Here is a 19,249-nt window from a genome sequence, read left to right on the forward strand (position 1 = left end):
ATCATGGAGAGGAGGCAGAGGCAGATGGAGGAGGCGGCCGAGAAGAAGAGAGGAGGGAGCAGCTGAACCAGAGCCTGAACTATCACTGAGAATATAACAATGTTCAGGTCAACAGATGCGGACACTAAATATATATCCTACTGTACATAGCCTGATTCACTTGTGCACAGACGACCATGTTTTTTTTAACAACCTGCCTCGGACACACCAGTTTCCAGTAAACATGAGTGAAGATAATCGGTGCTGGAGACGTCTGTCGTGGAAGAAGCCAAAAGATCATCGGTTGATCACCACAGAATTACTTTTTTGATAATGCACACGTGAACAGGAAATATAATGTTTTATTTTGTGTCTGTTTTGAGACATAAATAATTATTAAATGACCAAAGTGCTAAAAGTCAGAGCTTGTTATTTCTTGTACTCGCATGTGTCCAGCAGGGGGCAGAGTTGACAACAATCTAAAAGGCCATATTGGTGACTTTGCAAATTTTAGCTCCATAACTATGAAAGATGTTTACTTATTATATATTATTTAACCATCTTAAAACACAGACTAGCGTTTGAGGTTTTCACATGTATTTTTTTTTCCTTCTGTTGGTTTCCATTCATCTCCATTAGACACAAGTCACACGGCAGTCCAGTCCCTCACAAACACCAAATCTATTTTCATTTTGTCAGCTACATTATCAGTTTCACATTTAATCAGCAATGACAATGCATCACTAAGAAGTTATTATACGAGTTTGACATGAATGAATGCTGACTTGATGTTCTCGACTAAAGCGAGTTTCAGAAGATTTCTGATTGATTCACATTTTGTAAAAGAACAGAAGCAAAAACACAACAAAAGTGGTCGGAAAAGTAAAGAAAAAGTTCACTCAAAAGTGGAAATTCAGACATTATTCACTCTCCTCCATGCTGATGGAAAGTCAGGTGAAGTTTTGTAGTCTTCAGAACATTTCTGGAGCTTTAGGGCAAAACAGTGTTGCAGCATTTTCACAAACAACTCAAGAAGTTTTTGGATCTCAGAGATTTCAGGGACTTTGATTACGCCAGACGAGGTGTAGCTTCCAAGCATGACATTGAGCAAGGTTATATTCTCAGAGTTCAGAGTCCAAGGTGACGTCTTCAAGTTGCTTGTTTTGCCCAAAACGCAAAGATATTGAAGTTATAAAAGACAGAAAACAGAAAATATTTACCCGTCTAGCCAAAATGTCCCTCCAGAGTAAGAACTGAGTGAAACACGACACATGTAACGGCTGGAGTATCATTACACCTTTTATTAAAACATGCCGTAAAACAAATCGAAAAATAAATTAAACCCACAAACTTTTAACAAACAGGCAATATTGCACTTGAATGAATATTAAGAAAGTTCTCACAAGGTCAAAGTGCTTCGCTCTCTTATTGTGTACAGCACAGAAAATGTGTCAAATCAAAAAATAAAAGTGGATTAAACACTTTGAAGAATATCTGAATGCAGGTTAACTGATCTGAGCACGATGACAGCACCTCTTAAACTGCTGTCTATAAATAACGATCAATATGACCAATACTGTACACATCATGTCACATAGTTCAGAGGGTAGATGGTGCGTTTGACTCACTACAATGACACAAAAACCCCCTTTTTAAAAAAAACCAAACAGAAATGGAACACAAGGTCTCACGAGGTAACAGTTAAAAGCCAAAATCAGCTGCATCCTCGACAGAGTTGATGTTTAAAACATTGTGAAACATCAATAATTGACGGAGACATGTGGCACACAATTATCTGGGACATCTGCACATGTGCCAACCAATTAAACCTGTTATTTTCCACTTTCAGCAGTGGATGTGAGTGCACTCAACCGTCGCTTTAATTGGAGTTATTGCCAGTAAATGTAGCCGTGATTTCCAGCTAAGAACACGTTTTAAATTGCATAATATTTCCCTTTTTAGAGAATGTGGTGCACAGATTTTAACAAACCAGGGAAGACCCTCGAGGAATCTTTAAATGTGTCTTCAAATGTGAGCAAACATCAGATACAGTAACACGTGAACTATACAGAGAGACAGACGGAGACCCATAACTACAGCAGGAACGAAGCACAAGTGTCGAGTCAGGACGACAGAGAGTGTGAGAAGACGAGGACGAGGCCGGAGTAACAGTACATCAACAGTTTTACAGTATCAGGCTTTTGTGCTCCCGCTTCGTCAGGGCTCGTTTTAGATGTGATTTTTCCGAAAGTTTAGGAGGAGTACTGTCACACTGTGAGCGGCACCAAGCCTTGGGAGGAGGCGGCAGGAGCGACGGTGATGGCAGTCAGGGCACCAGGTTTCAGTCCGTTCACCGGCCTGCTGAATGAAGAAAATACAAAAAAACAAAGTAACATTAAATGAGAGTATTCATTCATACACACACATATATTAGGATCAGAATTCATGTACAACAACATTCCTAATTTCTATCACTACCCAGTAATTAGGAGGTTATTGAAGGAAAACAGTTATAGAGTAAAGTCATGTAGAATAAGGCTTTATAATGAATAACACAAAGCCAATATGCTACTAATATGGATGTTAACAAGCAACTAGTTAATGGTGAATATGTGTAACCTAATATTAATTGTTATCAATTTAAATTTAAAGCAAGACAGACAATCCGATCTTTGTATTTTCATGGCAGAATTGGACTTCCGTAGACAAGAGAAATGAAATGTAACCCTGCTCAGATTGTCAGATACATTTTTCTTGCTCCTGTCTGACAGATTCTTTAATATTCTCAGTCACCATCAGTTCTTCTCCTCCGGCTCACCGACTGTCACAGGACAAATCGGCAGCAACCTGAACACCAGCAGGTCATTCTGTCATTCTGTCCTCATCATCCACTGAATATGTCTCCGTCTCAGATACAGCTACAACGCAGACATGACATATTTTACATTTTCTGTGTGTGTGTTGCTAAAAACGGAACTCAAAGTGGGAGCGACGCTGCAGAGTAATCCTGAGCGACTGGTGAAACTGGTTTCTGTTGTTGGTCATAACTGAGCGATGACAAGTTTCCCTGAATGGTTTAAGATTGAGTCAGGACTCTGGAAAGCACTATTCAGACCAGAATGAACGACAGAATTATTTAATCTGGAATTCCTCATTAGGTTTTTTTATAACAGGAAAGAAACTGATTTTTTTTTCCCAGGAAAATATCGTTTTTTTTCCAGAGACTATTTTCAGATTTGTTTTTCAGGAATCTTTATTTATAAGGAGAATGTTTTTTCAGAATTTCAGAGGAACTTCTTTTTCAGGAGAATCTTTTTTTAAGAAGAATTTTTATTTTCATAATAATTTTCGGTTTGTTTTTTTTTTAAAAAAAGGATTTTTTTTCTTGACACTGAAAAAAAATCCTTTTTAAAAAAAAAAAAAACAAACAGAAAATTATTATGAAAATAAAAATTCTTCTTAAAAAAAAGATTCTCCTGAAAAAGAAGTTCCTCTGAAAACTCTACAGAACAATTTTCATTTTTCGGAAAGTTTTCTTTTTCTAGGACTTCTTGCTTTTTTTTTCAGGATACATTTATTTTCAGAGGAAAAGGATTTTTTCGGGATTTTTTTTTCAGGAAGTCTTATCAGGTTTTTTGGTTTCATTAGGAAAAATAATTTTTTTTAGACTTTTGTCAGGAATCTTTATTTGTAAGGAGAATGTTTTTCAGAATTTCAGAAATATTTTCACAAGATTTTTCTTTGCAGAAGAAATATTTTTTCTTGAAAACATTTTTCAGGGAGTTTTTTTTTTTTTTCTGAGTAATCCTTTTTTTAAGAAGAATTTTATTTTCATGATAATTTTCTCTCAGGACAAATATATTCTTTGGTAAACATGTTTCCAGGAAAATTTGTGGAAAATCTCACCTCAAAATCACCTGCAAAATGAATAAACTTTATATTATTCTGACCTCTGACCTCAAGTCGGATCAATTCCTTCATCACTGTCATCTTTTTCCTCTTCCTCTGTTACAGTGAATGAGAAGGTGACGCCCTTAGCTCCTTCAAACCTGACTGAAGGTGAATTGTGTACATAACAATCGTCCTGCTCCGACACCGCAGGAACAATGACCTTGTTGTGTGTAGATCTCAGTATGCACACACTGCCTCTTCAGTTCTCCCTCACACAGCAGAAACACTCCACACCGTCCCTGCTCTCACCACCAGCCGCAAGCCAACACAAGCTGATCAGAGTGATTCAGCAGAAAGGCTCATTAAATATGACACACTGTCGCATTAATCAGGTGATATCTGGTATTTTCGCACTGTCAAGAAATCCTGTGAAAAGACTAAAACCAACAATGAATTACGAAAACTAACAAGTAATGTCAGTGTATCAAAACCTGATAGATGTTCTTCCTCTGTACCATAGAGCTCCATCGTCCTCACCTGTGCCTTTTGTTTTGTGCTAAATAACAGAAGTTAGCATAATATCACATAAAGAAAATTACACAAGCATGTTAGCCTTTAGCTTAAAGCAGCACTGTGAGCAGACAGCATGGCCGTAGACCTTCAGCTTTGTTGAAATGAAGTGATACATTTCTGACCCATTTTTAAGGATTTGAATCTTCAGCAGGAGCTAATGGCTGAGCGGTTTAGAGCTGCAGACAGAGTTAGAGAAACAGTCCCACACACTTTTACTTTTTGTCTTTCTAAGAGGTTTGACAGACCAAACACTCCTGTCCTGCAATATTCTTATCTGACTTTAATGTGGACGACACTTTCAGTCTTTTGTTGGCTTGTCTTGGTAATTTCCCGAAGTTCATTTTTATCAGCAGTTTCGCTTTCATCAAGTTTCTCTTCCACAAAAGAAAAAAAAGAAGCTGTGTTTGTTAATATAATTAGTGGTCAGATCTACTGCCAAACAAAACAGCTCACACCGGAAAATAGACAGGAAGCAGATCTATCAGTTAAAAGGCAGCGAGAAAAGTTCCAGCACCATGACACCACCGACACCATCCATCCCCTGCTTATGGTTATTTTCTATGAGCTCTACGTTGGAAAAGAGGATTGTGAAAAGTGCTGCAGCTGCATGCATTCGCCCCAACACTCTCAGGTAACAGGCGGAGGAGCTACCATTACCCAAAATCAATGCAGGGAATGTGACCATCTCTGTCCTGCTGGGAAGAAAATGCACACGGGTCTCAGATTCTCCTCCACAGACTGTGATGTGACACTGCAAGATTCTTGTCGTGAATCATCCCTCAGGTATAAATGTGTTTTTCGGTTTCACTCACGCTTTGTCAAAATATGACGTGTGGAGCGACTGCGAGTAGTTGGCTGTGTTTGCGTTGAGCGCGTTGCTGTTGTCCAGAGCGTACGCCTTCCTCGCTCTCTGGTCCTTGGCAAAGTTCCTGCAAGCGGCGAGCTTGGACTCCAGAGCCTGTGAGGGGATGTAAACAAAGAGAACGATGATGCTCCTCTGCTGCAATGGAAAGACAGGGACTTTCTACGTAACGCTCAACACGGTAGTGAAAGAGAAACGGAGATCTGACTCCTGGAAGCACGAGCTCAGAGAAAGGAATGACTCACCCCAACTTTCCGGAGTAAATCACTGACGATGTTGAGGGCCGATATCCTGGCAGAGGGAGTCAGCGGAGAGTTGCTGCCGTATCCATTTGACAGAGCTACAGGAGGAGAGAGAGGGCAGAAAAAAAGATGAATTAAAAGAAAACAACAAGATGCGAGACGTTTTAATGAAGCGCTGCTCAGACATCCCCAATGAGAGTAAAAAAATGCACTCGAGCGAAGACGGGCCTGCAGCTACCTGTTGAGTTGGCAAAGGCGTTGTCCAGACCTTTGCTCAGTGGGGTAGCGGGGAGAGAGAGGGAGGCCTGTACAGCAGTGTCCATCTTTACGTTGTCCTGTGTGGGCGAGCTTGGAGCCGACATCCTGCTCACATCGGACTGCCTCTCTCGGACGGCCAGCTCCTGCCGCAGGTCTACAACAAGAAAACAAAAACACAAGGAACATTTTGTAGCTCTGCTGAGGACGAAAACCAAGAAAAAAAACCCTTACTTATTCGTGGGAAAGCAGATATTTTAAACATGTTTAATCAAAGAGGAGGAGAACGGCAGCAGCTGCATGTTAATGTGCTGGAATGTGAGTGACAGCGCGGCTCGTTAGTAAAAACCCAGTCAATAATCACCTCTGGCTTCATCCTTTAATCTTTGCACGGAGCACAGAAGAGACTCCTTCTCATCCAGCTCGCTCTCCAGGAAGGCGTTCCTCTCGATGGCCTGGTTCAGACGCTGCTCGAAGTTCTCCAGAGACACGATGGTAGCTCTGAGGAGGAAGTTAAAGGGGAGGCAGAAAATGAAGGAAGGCAACACTGAAGTCAACATTTCGTTAATTAAATGTACATATCCTCTGGGGCTGCATCCTGTATATCACATCTACATACTAATGATCATTCAAGCACGAACATGAGATCGATGTCTCAGGCTCGCGCCGCTGCAGCATCGATTTTAATCTAATTCAAGACAGCAATCTATTAAATGTGAGTCATTTGTTAATTGCAACAAGGCTTAGGATTGCTTCTCTGGCAAAATGCTCAAACGTAATGTATTCAATGGGGATCCTGTTGTGGCAGGTTTAGGTGACATAATGTTCTCCATCCTAAAAAATATGACACATAAAAATGCTACCCAGGAACATTACATTCTTCAAACACGCAATATTTTCTGACACGAGGCTCTCGGTCAAAATAAAACAGAGCAGCAGACACGACCAGCTCTGTAAGAGAGAGTCGGGTGAAGAGCCGGACCTTCTGGAGGAATAAACACCCAGAGTCGCTTTGGATTCTGCTCTGATTCGGAGCCATTTACCGACAAGAGGAGAGCTAACAGATTCATTTTTAAATTTGGGGGATTAGAAGGTGGATCGTCACAATAATCTTTTGTTTTTTGTTTGTTTTTGTTTTGTTTTTTTAATTTCAATTTTCCCTTTTTTGTTGTCGATTTCAAATGACTATTTGAGGCACATTAAGCAGGTGCCATAAAAGTTGACACATAATATAGAGATGTAAATGTTTTTTCTATACTTATCTTTTTCTTCCTATACAAACTAAATGTATGATTATTTAAGTAAAGGTCAACTATTTTGCACTTTTTGCTTTGTTTTGCTGTTGTTGTTGTTGCCTGCTTTGCTTCTTTGTTTTTGTTTTTTTCCCCTTTCCAAAAACATTAAATAAAAGGTATTAAAACAAGAAAGAAGGTGGATCGTAGGTTGTTTATGCTCTGTTATGTTGACTGGAACTAGCCAAATAAGTAACAAATGTCACTTTTAGACATTTTCATTGAAAATTTCAGCACTTTACATTTTTAAAGAAGAAACTATAAAATACATAAATTGACTAAATCATGTTCGAGATGTGTTTTTTTAAATTCTGATTATTTCAGTGAGCATTAAAAGCTCACACAGACCTTTTGGCTCTCTCCAAGTCGTCATTGGACTGTTCGAGCTCTCTGACGTATTTGTGGAGCTGATCCTTGATGCTGCGTGTTTGGCCGAGGTCGTCCTCCAGCATGGAAATCTGCTTGTAGCTCTGAGAGTACTGCTGCTCCAGCTTGTCCTGAAAAGTGACGTGTGGGGGGAGAAAGGACAGGACAGGACGGGATGAAGACAGACAGCACATATTGATCACATGTCTTTAATCTAGAACACGTCAGGCAGGAGATCCTCGTTTCGGGAAATGATTCAACAGCCCCCCCCGACGTGCACCACCCGCACGTTATCATCCATTCATCAGGGCTCCCCTCATTTTCATTCCGGGCAGCCGGCGGATGTGAGGTGTGACCTATATATCCACCAGCTCCGAGACAATCAGCTCAATAAGTACCGCCGGGAATGTCTGTACGCCTGACCTATATCTGCCGTTACTGTGGAGCCTGAATCAACAGCAGCCAACCACACAGCGGCCAGACATCCTTCTGTTGGCTCAAAGAGACTGATTCAGCACGTTAACATGTCGGGGAAATACCGTTTACAGCTATAGATTATAAGGGTATATTCCAGACTGTGATATTGTTTGTATGGTGGCCTTGAGGCGCAAAATACGACGATATTGGTCAAAACATGCTCAAATAAAAATTCACACAACATTCAAAACATTATTTCAATGTTGTGTTTTCAAAAATGTGTCAGAAAGGTTTTCTTAAATGTAATTGTGTTTTTGAAGTTTTCTAAGAAATGTTATTTTTCTGAAATTGTTTTCTGAAATGTCAGTGATTTTCACGCATTTTGTGTTTTGTAATGTTTCTGTAAAATTTCGTTGGGTTTTTCGAAAGCTAAGAAATGTTTTCTAAAATGTTGTAGATTTTTCTTGAACATGTTTTTTTTTTTTTTAAGGTGTTGTGTTTTTGAAACTTTTTTGTACGCATCTAAGAAATGTCGTATTTTCTTGAATGCGTTTTCAATCATGGGTTTTCTGAAATGTTGTAGTGCTTTCTGAAATTCGTTGTTTTCTAAAATTTGTCATTGTTTTGGTAAAATGTTGTCACGTCATCTGAAAGATCATCTTTTCCCAGCATTTGTTTTCCAAAAAACGTGTATCTGATTTCTACCATGTTAAGTTTTAGGAACTGTTGTGTTTTCTGAAATGTTTTCTCATTTGTTGAATTGTTTTGCACAATGAAATCGTCTTTTTCTAAAGCGGCTCTTTGCAAAAGATGGTGTGTCGTAAAATGTCTCACCGCTGTGTTGGCTGTGATGCAGCGCTTTGTAAAATGGTCTTTGTCTTTTTTAGATTTCTTGATTTATTTTGGGAAATGAGTTCTCCCTAATGCTGTTGTGTTGTGTTGTGTTGTGTTGTGTTGTGTTGCTTGATCTGGTGTTGTGTTGTGTTGTGTTGCTTGATGTGGTGTTGTGTTGTGCACCTCAGGGACACTGTAGTTCTGTACTTACAACTGTCAGCAAAAGGGTGAAAGTATCGAATGGCCATATTCAGCGTTTTTAAACACAAAACTTTACAGGGAAATCAGCCCGACCTCAAAGTATTGAGGTTTCAGAAACCACAGGACTGTATTATAAAGATCAAAAACAGCCCGATGTTGCTCCGGAGACGACCACTTGTGTTTTGTTTTCACTTGTTGTGTGGAATCTAAAACCTGACAGACACCTTGGCACGCGCACGTCTCGTCCCTGCCGGTGACTCGACTCGCCCCTGCTGGATACTTCGACCACAAATGTGCCACCCGCCTTTTGGTAATTATGGAGCGAGAATGAGAATGAAAGAAGCAACCTGCTGCATTATGCATGAGAGTCATTCAGATCAGCTGCATCAGCGTACAGCAAGCTGAGGCCGGAGCAGCTGCTGGTGGATAAGTGTTGAAATCAGAAAAGAGACGCACCTCAGCACCTTCGCGAGGTGAGATTATCATTTAGATTGCTCAAATCTGTCTGAGACGAGCCTCCAACGAGCACACGACAAACTTATCACCGTTTCCTATGTAGTGTTTTATTACAAGCACATATAGGTCTGATCTCAATATCCCCTTAACCTCTTGTGGATAACTAGAAAAGGCAAAGCTGCAGGCAGGCTAGCAAAAACAAATAAGTGCAGAGTGTGAGTACATCCAGCGGAGCAGCAGCTGTTACAGCGTGACTTCACGTCTCCTCGCTCCCCGGAGACTGCACTCAAGGACGACTGGTGATATAAGATGGCTACAAAAAAAGAAGGCATCAAATATTCATGCCAAGGCTACACATGGAGACACACTGTACTTTGGTTCGGAGCTTAATGTATTGTCGAGATTAGAGACGTATACATAACGCTGATCTCATCCACATTCACAGCAGTCACAGCGTCCTCTAAAAACGAACAGGATGTTTCTCTGCCTCCAGGGGTCGATCAGTCAATACTGAACTTGAGACAGAAGCAGCGTGGGATCATGGGAGTTGTTGTCTACATTGTTAAACAGCCATCATTCCCAATGAGACTGAGAAAATTCCGTTCTCAGCCTCATTCTCTGATTTCCTTCCAGTGACGTTAAATGTTACCTTGAACAAAATTAGAATTAGAATGTGTGGAAATTTTAGGTATTAAATCTCTAATAATGACATAATAATAGTTAACATTGATCAAAACAGAATTAACCAACAGTTGGGGATAAAATTTGTGTTTTGCTTCCACTGTATAACTTAAATCAATGATTTTGAACAAGGAGATCCGATTCCTCCAGTGAGGTCATGTGATAAAAAACTGTTTTCATGAATGATGAAATGCAGAAGACTCTCTGAAAATCAACTACTGATTATTTTCATCTGCCATTTTTGTTTCCTTTAGATTAATTGATGGAGAAAACAAAAGTTGTAGGTTTTTAATTAGGAATTTGTGCTGGACTATTTCTTGGACAGGACCAGATGCTTGTAAACCAGCAGAGACTCCAGAAACTCCTTTAAGAAGACATGAAACAAATAAATTACGTGTTAATTTGTGACCTTTGTCAGTAATCTACCGACAAATACAAGCTAGCCACCCTGTTTCCAGTCACTGTGCTAGCTAAGATAACCAGATGCTGGAGGTAGCTTCATATTCTTAATAGACAGAAGTGAGATTGAGAACAATCTTCTCATTTAAGTCTTAACAGGAGAAATCAAATCATAAAAAACTTATAAACCAAAACACTGAATCAACCAGAAATGATGCCGATATATCCTGTTGCTTTTTACAGCAACGTCTTAATCAGACAATACTGCTTCATCAATAACGTGGCAGCCAGAAATTACACCGATGCAGAGACACAGATTCAGTTGATTTCCCCGTTGTTCAATCAAACCCCTGCAGTTACCTTGAGAGACTCAACCTCATTCTTGAGTCTCTGGTTCTCAGACTGCAGGTCCTTCATACGATGCTCCGCTTGGCCCAGCTGTGCTTCCAGCTCAGCCTCGAGCTCCCTGCTGCCCTCCTGGAACTCCTGCAGCTCTTCCTGGGCCTCCTGGCAGCTGTGGGCAGGCAGAAGAGAAGCCATTAGACAACGAGTCGAGACAGAGCGAGGTCGGCGTGCCAGTCTGGTTTGTGACTCGCTCAGCTGTTGCACTTGGAAAAAAGCTTCTCGCCATTTCACTTATTTTCATCTTTATCTTCTCTCGTCGCTGGCACACTGACCCACATACGATCCACACACTCAAATATGACACACACAATTTCTGCATGTGTTGTCAGATGTACTCTCAACACCATTATAATCATCGGATACCTTTAGTTACTTCAGCAATTTCTGCAGATTTGGACAAAAAATACAAAATACAATCCAAAAAAAATAAATGTTGTACGAAAGATCAGAAAGGACTTTATTGTTACCTGTGGAGAAATCACAAGCTACCCAGCCAAATATAAAATAAATAACATTTTACACATTAATGCATCATAAATTATATTTCCAGTAGGCCCCATTACAATAAACAATATTCTGAAAAATGCATAAAGTACTTTAACTTTAACAAACGTTTGAATGATGTTATTTCAAAATGTATACATGCAACGCAAATAAAATGCATGTTGACATCTCGAGTTTACCCAAAACAAAAAAAAACAGTTTGTCTGAGACGTGGCTGTTGTGTTGCCGTCAAAGATGCTAGAAAATCAACTCAGTACAAAAAATAAGCACGGCAAAAATGTCAGAATGGTCGAACAAACATGTTTAACTATAAATCTCTACATGTTACAGTAATGACGACAGAAACAGGTGGTCAATTCTTACTTACTGCACCTTTAAGTAGTAAATGATCAGACTAAATCTTCCATCACTGGTCTTACGATCTGTGTCCCAGGCAGCCACAAATGGCAGGAATTGGGCGGCAACACTACAAATTATTAACTGATGAACGGATATGAATAAATGTTTAAAGGTTTTCAGAACGCCACTTTGCTGACTGTCTCTTCATGGTCAGTACACTCAGATTTATAATCAGGTTCCACTACATGTCTCTGGTTGAAGAGACGTTTAAACATTTAAAACAACATTAAAGCTACAGATCGAGACTCTGATGCACACACACACACACACACACACACACACACACACACACACACACACACACACACACACACACACACACACACACACACACACACACACACACACACACACACACACGAAAATAAAATCTGGGTCGTACATAAATGCTGAAAACGTATTTTTACCCTGCTGGGGCAAACACTGTATTTGGTGGTGCATGATTACGAGATTTATCACTTGTACAGAGGCTGTTTTATTTAGAAAATGTGAGACTCAACTGGCCTGATTTTAGTCTAGATCAAAGAGGAAGAACAAAAGCAAACAAAATCAGACTGAACACCATTTCAGTGGATTAAGTTCGACTGATCTTAGAAGCCAGATCTCTGATTTTATCCTCAGAACAACCACATTGGATGTGAGATCACTGAGCAGCTTTATCATGACGTGGTGGTTACGCAAGTGTCTGTTGATATGGCCATGGATGGACACACTTGGACAGACAGACACACACACACACACACACACAGCTGTCTATAAATGGAAAATGGAATAACCCTGCCATCATGTGAGTGAGAGTGCCGGAGGTGGCACCGAGCCAGAGAATCCATTTATAAAAACGGCCGTGTTCAGCCAGGCTCGCTTTGAACTGGTTCTTCTCGGAACAGACTGGCTGCAGTGCAGACCGGTGCTTCCTCTTCACGGTTATTAACGTCAACTCAAAAATACTGCCGGTGCTTCTGAATAGTTATTATGACGGGACTCCTCGGCATGTAAAATGCTTACTTCAGCTCATTTAACACACAGTTTGGTGATTTTTATTTTTTTTTTAACAGCAATTTTTCTGAAAGGAAATGAAAAGGCTTTGAATCAGCTCCAGTCTGACAAGGTTTTCACATTGTTCACAAAACCTGAATGCATTCAAAAAGGTACAGTTCACCAGAAAATGAAAGTTCAGTCATTACTAAACGCCAACACTGATCTAATACAGGGTGAAGTTTCACAGTCAACAAAACAGCCTTCATACTCACCTTTACATCTCGTTTTAGTATTTATGTTTAGTTACAATCGATATAGTTCATTATGTGCATCTGTAGTGTTTTCGTCGATATCGTATTATTATTTTCCTTTACATTTATAGACAAATAAAGAACCTTGAAGCTCCAGAACAGCTACGAAATGCTCAGGAATGGACTTTGAGACTTATGCATTTTTTTTTAATTCCCCAATCTTTGTAAGGTAATTAGAATACTGAAAACATTTTCTTTGAAAAAAAAGCTTTTATTTTTGCGATATCATATGTCCATGTTACGTCCCTCTAGCAACAGTCCACTACAGTGGACATTGGAATGCCATACATGTGAAACTGAACCTTGATGGCAACCAAGGTGCTTCTGAGAATGACTCCCTTTCTTTTCATTTGAAAAAACAGAACAAAGTGGAGGAAATAACTACAAATGTCCACTACAGAGGACATTTTTAAACACTTAAATACTGTGCTAAAATACAGTAAAAAAATTCAGACAATGTTTTAATGTGTTGTTAAGAGACGTATATAAAATATGCCAACAACATTTCAAGCCAAAATTTGCTCAATAAAAAGTATTATGTGCTTACTTTTCCTCTTCCCATAAAATGTGCTTGCCATTTTCCTAAATGAGGAAGAGAAAGGTACCAAAGCCCCACCCCTTCACATTTGGTATCATTGAGATGACATTAAATGAATAAAACTACTTCTTGTGTCGTAGGTGGATGAATGAAAGCAAAGACTTACGTCACACATGCTTCACACACACACACACAATCATAATGGATGTCGTCTTGACTTTAAAAGGAAGCTCATTGTCTGGAGACTCTTATATAACTGGGTGTCGGTCTGTTTCCTTCAGCACACAGCGGTGAGATTTCAATCAGCTGTAATCAACTGACGCGCTGCGAGATAAGATTTCATGCAGGGAAGTGCTACTTTTAGTAACCTTTGGATCATTAAAATGCGGCTGTGTTGTTATACAATCCCAATTCAAAGACGGGAGGACAAAAGAGACAAGAGAGCCTTTTCTGTTAAATGTGAAACATGAGCCGTCGCTTTGAGGGAAAAACAAGGGAGAGGTTCTCTCTGATAAAACCGTCCCACGTCAAACTGTTTCAGACGCGTCACTGGATACGCCGACAAGTGGGTTTTAATTGACGGAGTGAGAGAATGGGTGAAATCCAATGACAAGATAGCAGATCAGACGTTCCTGAGGTGATGTGTTCCTGCCGTCGTTCACACACACACACACACACACACACACACACACACACACACACACACACACACACACACACACACACACAAAGAGGCTGCAGTGTTACTATCAGACCTTCTGATCTGCAGCAACTCAACACCACAATCTGTGAGTCGAGGAGATTTTTAAGGCGCAATTTAACCGAGTATTTATTTTTCCGACAACTTCTGACTTTTCCTCCCCAAAATCTGAAAACAAGCACCTGAACTTTCTCCTGCTTACATTTTCAAAAACAGGCTCGTTACTTCAGTTTGAATGCATTTGAGGCGAATTACTAATTATCTGTATTTTGCGCCCTAAAAGAAGCGACTAGGCAGAAACACACAGAGAGGGAGAACCACAGCAGACCTTCTACTTTTACCAGAGTCTAGTTTACACTAGTATCTGTATTTCTACTCGACTGAAGAATGTGTGATCTTTTGCCACATCTGAGAGTACGACACATTTACATTCTCAATTACCACATTTCAAAAACACACAAAATGATGTGATTGTAGGTGACACTTTCCAATTCAACTGTGTTACAGCACAATCTTTCCACTGTATTTTAATTAATAATACAAACTTTTCATTTTGACAGCAAAGAGAGAGATGACAGATTATGAGTTCCACTGGAGTTTTAAGTCGTTTTTGTGGCCACGGTATAAGGCACATTAACATGACCAATAACGAGCAGTAAATGTCAGGCTTTGGATGCCTCCAGGGTTGATTTTTGACATTTCTAGAAGTCCAATAGGACGGTTTTGGTGTCACACACGAATGTAAGAGCAATTCAATTCAATTTTGTTCTTACGGTCAACAAAACCTATGAAAAAGACCAGATCTTTCAAATGTTTTACAAATACGCAGTATAGCTCGGCTTTTGTTACTCAAACAGTACTAGTTAGTATAATATATTAGTGTTCAATTGTTTACCATAAGAAAACTATAGATTAATGCCAGCGTCACGCTTTCAGTAAATGCAACCAATGAATTTGAAATTTGAAAATGAATTTCAAATGAGCCGGTTTTACGCACCCGTTCTTGTACTTGAGGGAGAGAGTCTTCCAGAAGTCAATTTCCTCATCTTTTGAGGAGAATTTTGGTATCATATCCGTTTCCATGGCAACCAGATCTGCAGAGGAAAGACACAGGTGAGCGATACAACGGTCGGATAAGAAGACAGGAGAAGTTCATCACAGAGCATCAAATCTGCTGGATGATCCGCGAGCATCCTCGAGCGCATCACAGCAGCGCGAACGCCCCTTTCAAAAAGTCAAACTCATTTCTTCAGAGCCTCGTCTAAATCGCTCCTCGGCCTAATAATCAATGATTTACACAGCAGCTGGGAATTAATCTTCAAGAAGGGCTCCCAACAGAATCCCAGAAACCCAGAGGAGCTCAACAAACTCCGCTTTCCAGAGTTTGAACAAAACATTATTAAGAATTAATGGGCTTCGAAAGTTTCAATATATTGAGCCAAGTGACATAAAAAAAAAAATCTGTAACTTGGTTAAAATTCCAGCGTGCTAGCTTTTACTTAAAGTGTTCGCATTCAGCAGAGCAGTGGCATTAAAAGCGTCGTTTTCAGAACCTAACTTCCACTTGTTCAGCCTACGTGCTAAAATTTGATTTAGATTTACAAGAAAACACTCGTAGCCAGGAGCCTCATTCATCACACTGACTCATAAATTAGAGTGAAAACTTGAATTCAACGCCTGAACGCCAAACTAGTTTTGGGCAGGAGCCAAACGGGAACGAGGCCAGAGCCTAAATTAGGAACTAGGGACATTTTAGGGAATCTTTTGTCACGTTTTAGTCCCCATTAAGTCGCTCGCTCTGACTTAAATAGGCTACAGATACACAGAAGCAGCACAATGCTCCAAAACTATTTGACCCAGACAAACAGGACAAAGCTCCTCTGTCGTGTCTTTGAAACAGGGTTCTTTGATTTGCTTTACATTTTGTGCTCCCAGGGTTCAACAGAAGGGAAAAGGGAACAGGGCTGTTCACCTGCAACAACATGCAGTCAAACAACAGGCAATGCATGCTTTAAAAAACAGACTTTGTCTTCATACAGAAAGAGCCTGAAGACAAAAGTGGGACAAATCCGTTGACCTATATTTGGTGCAACTTTAACAACAGCATCCAATTTTTAGAGCCTTTGAATTAAATGTGAAATAACAAAAGGACTCCAAGAGAAAGAAGGCAGTAATGAAGCCAAACACTTTCCATTTACAGTTTGTGGTGAGGCTGAGATGAGTGTCAACAATTAAGGGTAGCAAAGAAATCAGTTTCTTGTTCTTTTCTCTTGTTTTTGTGCGATACCGTCAGCCAAATAGTCACTACTTCAGGTCTATCACATGGGCAGAAGTGCTGCCAGGTAAATTAGCTTAAAATGATCTAAAGTGCAGGAAGATTTCTGCACAGGGACATGATGGATAACGGCGAGCGAGGGCTACAAGTTACGTTTCAGTATGATAACAGGGACGGAGAAGGAGAGACAGGAACAAGGTCAACAGAAGTGTTAAGAGAGGCAGTAAATAATGCTGACATCCAGAACCACGATGACCAGACATGTGTCCACTCGACATTCAATAAAAACCCTTTACAGCCGCCGAGGGACAGTGAGGGGAGAAGTACTCACGTCTAATGCTGAAGGAAAAACTTAAAGACTCCCCTGAGCAAATAAAAGTCCTGCATTCAAAACCTTACTTAAATAAATGATGTGCATGTTGTGTTTTCTGCTGCAGATGTTTAAGGCTGAGCTCAGTTTAACTACATTATACATGTTGGCTAGTTAATCACAGCTGCCCTGCCCTCGGCTCTTATTCAGCATTCAACCACTGAATACAGAGGAAGAGGAAACACGAGTTTAACTCAAACATAAATCTTGATAACCTCAAAGAGAGCCCAGCTGCTCTTTAAAGTCTCCAACTTCTCCTGCATGCTGCTCTGTGCTCCTCTGAATAATTCAGTCTCAGATTATATTGAACCACATCAACCGAAAGCCTGGAGGGAAACTCAGATGTTATTACAGCTGAGGAAATAGCAACACACGCATTTCTGACAGCATCATCACGAGGGCCTGGTTTGACTCTTAAATTAAAAAAACACAATTATGTTTTCACAGGAGCACATTTTCTTCATGTAAACTGCAGGAGCCTGATGGAATTGGATAACACAGTGATACGATTATATGACTTTATTGTAATAAATATGGAATGTGATGTGAATAAGGGGAATATTCAATGGTTTTTAAGGTGGATTAAGGTGGGTGTGTGATTTTGAGACCACTATAAAATCCTCACAATTTAAAACATTATGGTTTTAACTCCATACTGTGTGAAAAGGATCCAAACCAAAAGGAGGAATGACCCTGTTGAACACAGTGACACTAACCAAACAGTAATCTAGCATGAGACACAATCACAACCACTTTCTAACAAGAGAGGATATCTAAATAAATACACTGAAAACAGCTCAAATTAAATAATCAGCGCTGAATAATAATATAAAAAAGGTGGGGAATTAACACCGAGATGAGCGACTGATGCTGCTGAGCGTATCTGTCAAAACTGGGTGTGCAAACAAGACGTGGACCGACAGAACGATCCGACACAGGCGACATGTTGGCTCTGATGTCACGGTTTTTCATCAGTTTTCCACTAAAAGACAAGGAATAATAAATCATAATGTTTCCAGTACCTGAACATCGCCCCAGTCCCTGATGTTTATCAGTCCATCATGGTCGCTGGTGTGAGCTGCTGAGCGTCTCCTCTGCTGCCTGACGATCTGCTGCCTCCTCTCAGCGGGGCTTTTAAAGGACAACACACCCTAAATATCAATATTATCTGTCAGTGTGTGTGATTCTGGATTCATTTAACACTTCAATAGTGGTGTGATTTTTGATTTTTTCGAAAATATTTAATTCCATGTGGATATTTTTGGTTCAGAGACAACAAAAATCTAAATGTTAAATCTGTGACAAATTCCGTCTGTGTGTAAATAATCAAAATATATTAAAATATTGCATTCTGACTTCCAGATTTGGGAAACAAGTGTGTTTGTTAATTAAAGAAAAAACTCATTAGATTTAAATCAGATAAACAGTTTTAGGGTGGATTTCCTCTGTGTCGTCGCGTTGTGTTCACGGCCTTCACTGCTGCACACTAACTGCGCATAATACGCATTTATGTTAAATTAGCACCACCTGTTGGTCATCTGCCACAACTGCGGACTGTTTCACAAATACAATAAAACACTGGATTCACAAAACATGTAAACTAAGAAAATTACAGGATTGTGATGTGTTAATTAACAGTTTAATGTCTGAACAAAGTTTAATGCATGTCATTTGTATACAAAGCCAGATTCCGCCTAAGTGTTATGTAAATTATTTAAAACAAAACAACATCAAAGTTACTTCATGAGAAATCCACTTTTTAATTTCAAGTCAAAATTATTTCAATATTTATTCTAAAAATGGTGAGATACAAAGTCAGATTTATCAGATTGAAAATCCAAAGCTACAATGTCAAAATTGTGGTGTAGGATAAAATGTCCATTCTAACTTTCAGAGTCAAAACAACTTAAGTTATGAGATAAAAAGTAAAAACCACGACATAATGATTCAACTGTATCATGACACATTCATGAGATAAGAACATACTATATTATATAAGTCAAAATACATACATTGTTAAAGAGAATAAATTAAAAAAACAAACTTTTTACTGATAGAATGTTATAAAAGTTATTGAGTGTACCAGGATTTTTGTTTGATTGTTTGTTTGACAATATTAAAATAAATGTTTGTTTTTTCAATTAATATTTTTAAAAAGACTTTTGTAAGTCAAAGCAAGATTATTCATTTACTGGAAAATGTTATTTATTTGTTTACGTATATCTCCAATTAATGTTCATGTGGGACATGATAATTCTTATATAAACTGAATAAAGTTTTTTGTTTTTTTTTTACTTTCTGTCTCTAGTGACGTCAAACGC

The 19,249-nt window shown here is 39.4% G+C and overlaps 1 protein-coding gene across 4 annotated transcripts; it reads right to left on the reverse strand.

Moving 5' to 3' along the window:
- Nucleotides 1-1,260: 1,260 nt before the first annotated feature.
- On the reverse strand, nucleotides 1,261-18,078 carry ndel1a (nudE neurodevelopment protein 1-like 1a). 4 transcript variants are annotated; one of them, XM_030400012.1, is made up of 10 exons: nucleotides 17,951-18,078; nucleotides 15,281-15,377; nucleotides 10,809-10,962; nucleotides 7,443-7,591; nucleotides 6,167-6,303; nucleotides 5,786-5,959; nucleotides 5,551-5,645; nucleotides 5,256-5,401; nucleotides 5,101-5,135; nucleotides 1,261-2,337 (listed from the first exon to the last, which is right to left on the reverse strand). In XM_030400012.1, exons 2-10 carry the CDS (start codon nucleotides 15,364-15,366, stop codon nucleotides 2,330-2,332), a joined length of 984 nt encoding a protein of 327 aa, XP_030255872.1. In that variant the 5' UTR covers nucleotides 15,367-15,377; nucleotides 17,951-18,078; the 3' UTR covers nucleotides 1,261-2,329. The 4 variants fall into 4 exon arrangements, with proteins under 4 accessions (XP_030255872.1, XP_030255871.1, XP_030255870.1 ...); XM_030400011.1 differs by having other exon boundaries at nucleotides 1,261-2,340; XM_030400010.1 differs by lacking the exon at nucleotides 5,101-5,135.
- Nucleotides 18,079-19,249: the final 1,171 nt, after the last annotated feature.

Source organism: Sparus aurata, chromosome 20 (assembly GCF_900880675.1).
Source record: "Sparus aurata chromosome 20, fSpaAur1.1, whole genome shotgun sequence".
NCBI lineage: Eukaryota > Metazoa > Chordata > Actinopteri > Spariformes > Sparidae > Sparus > Sparus aurata.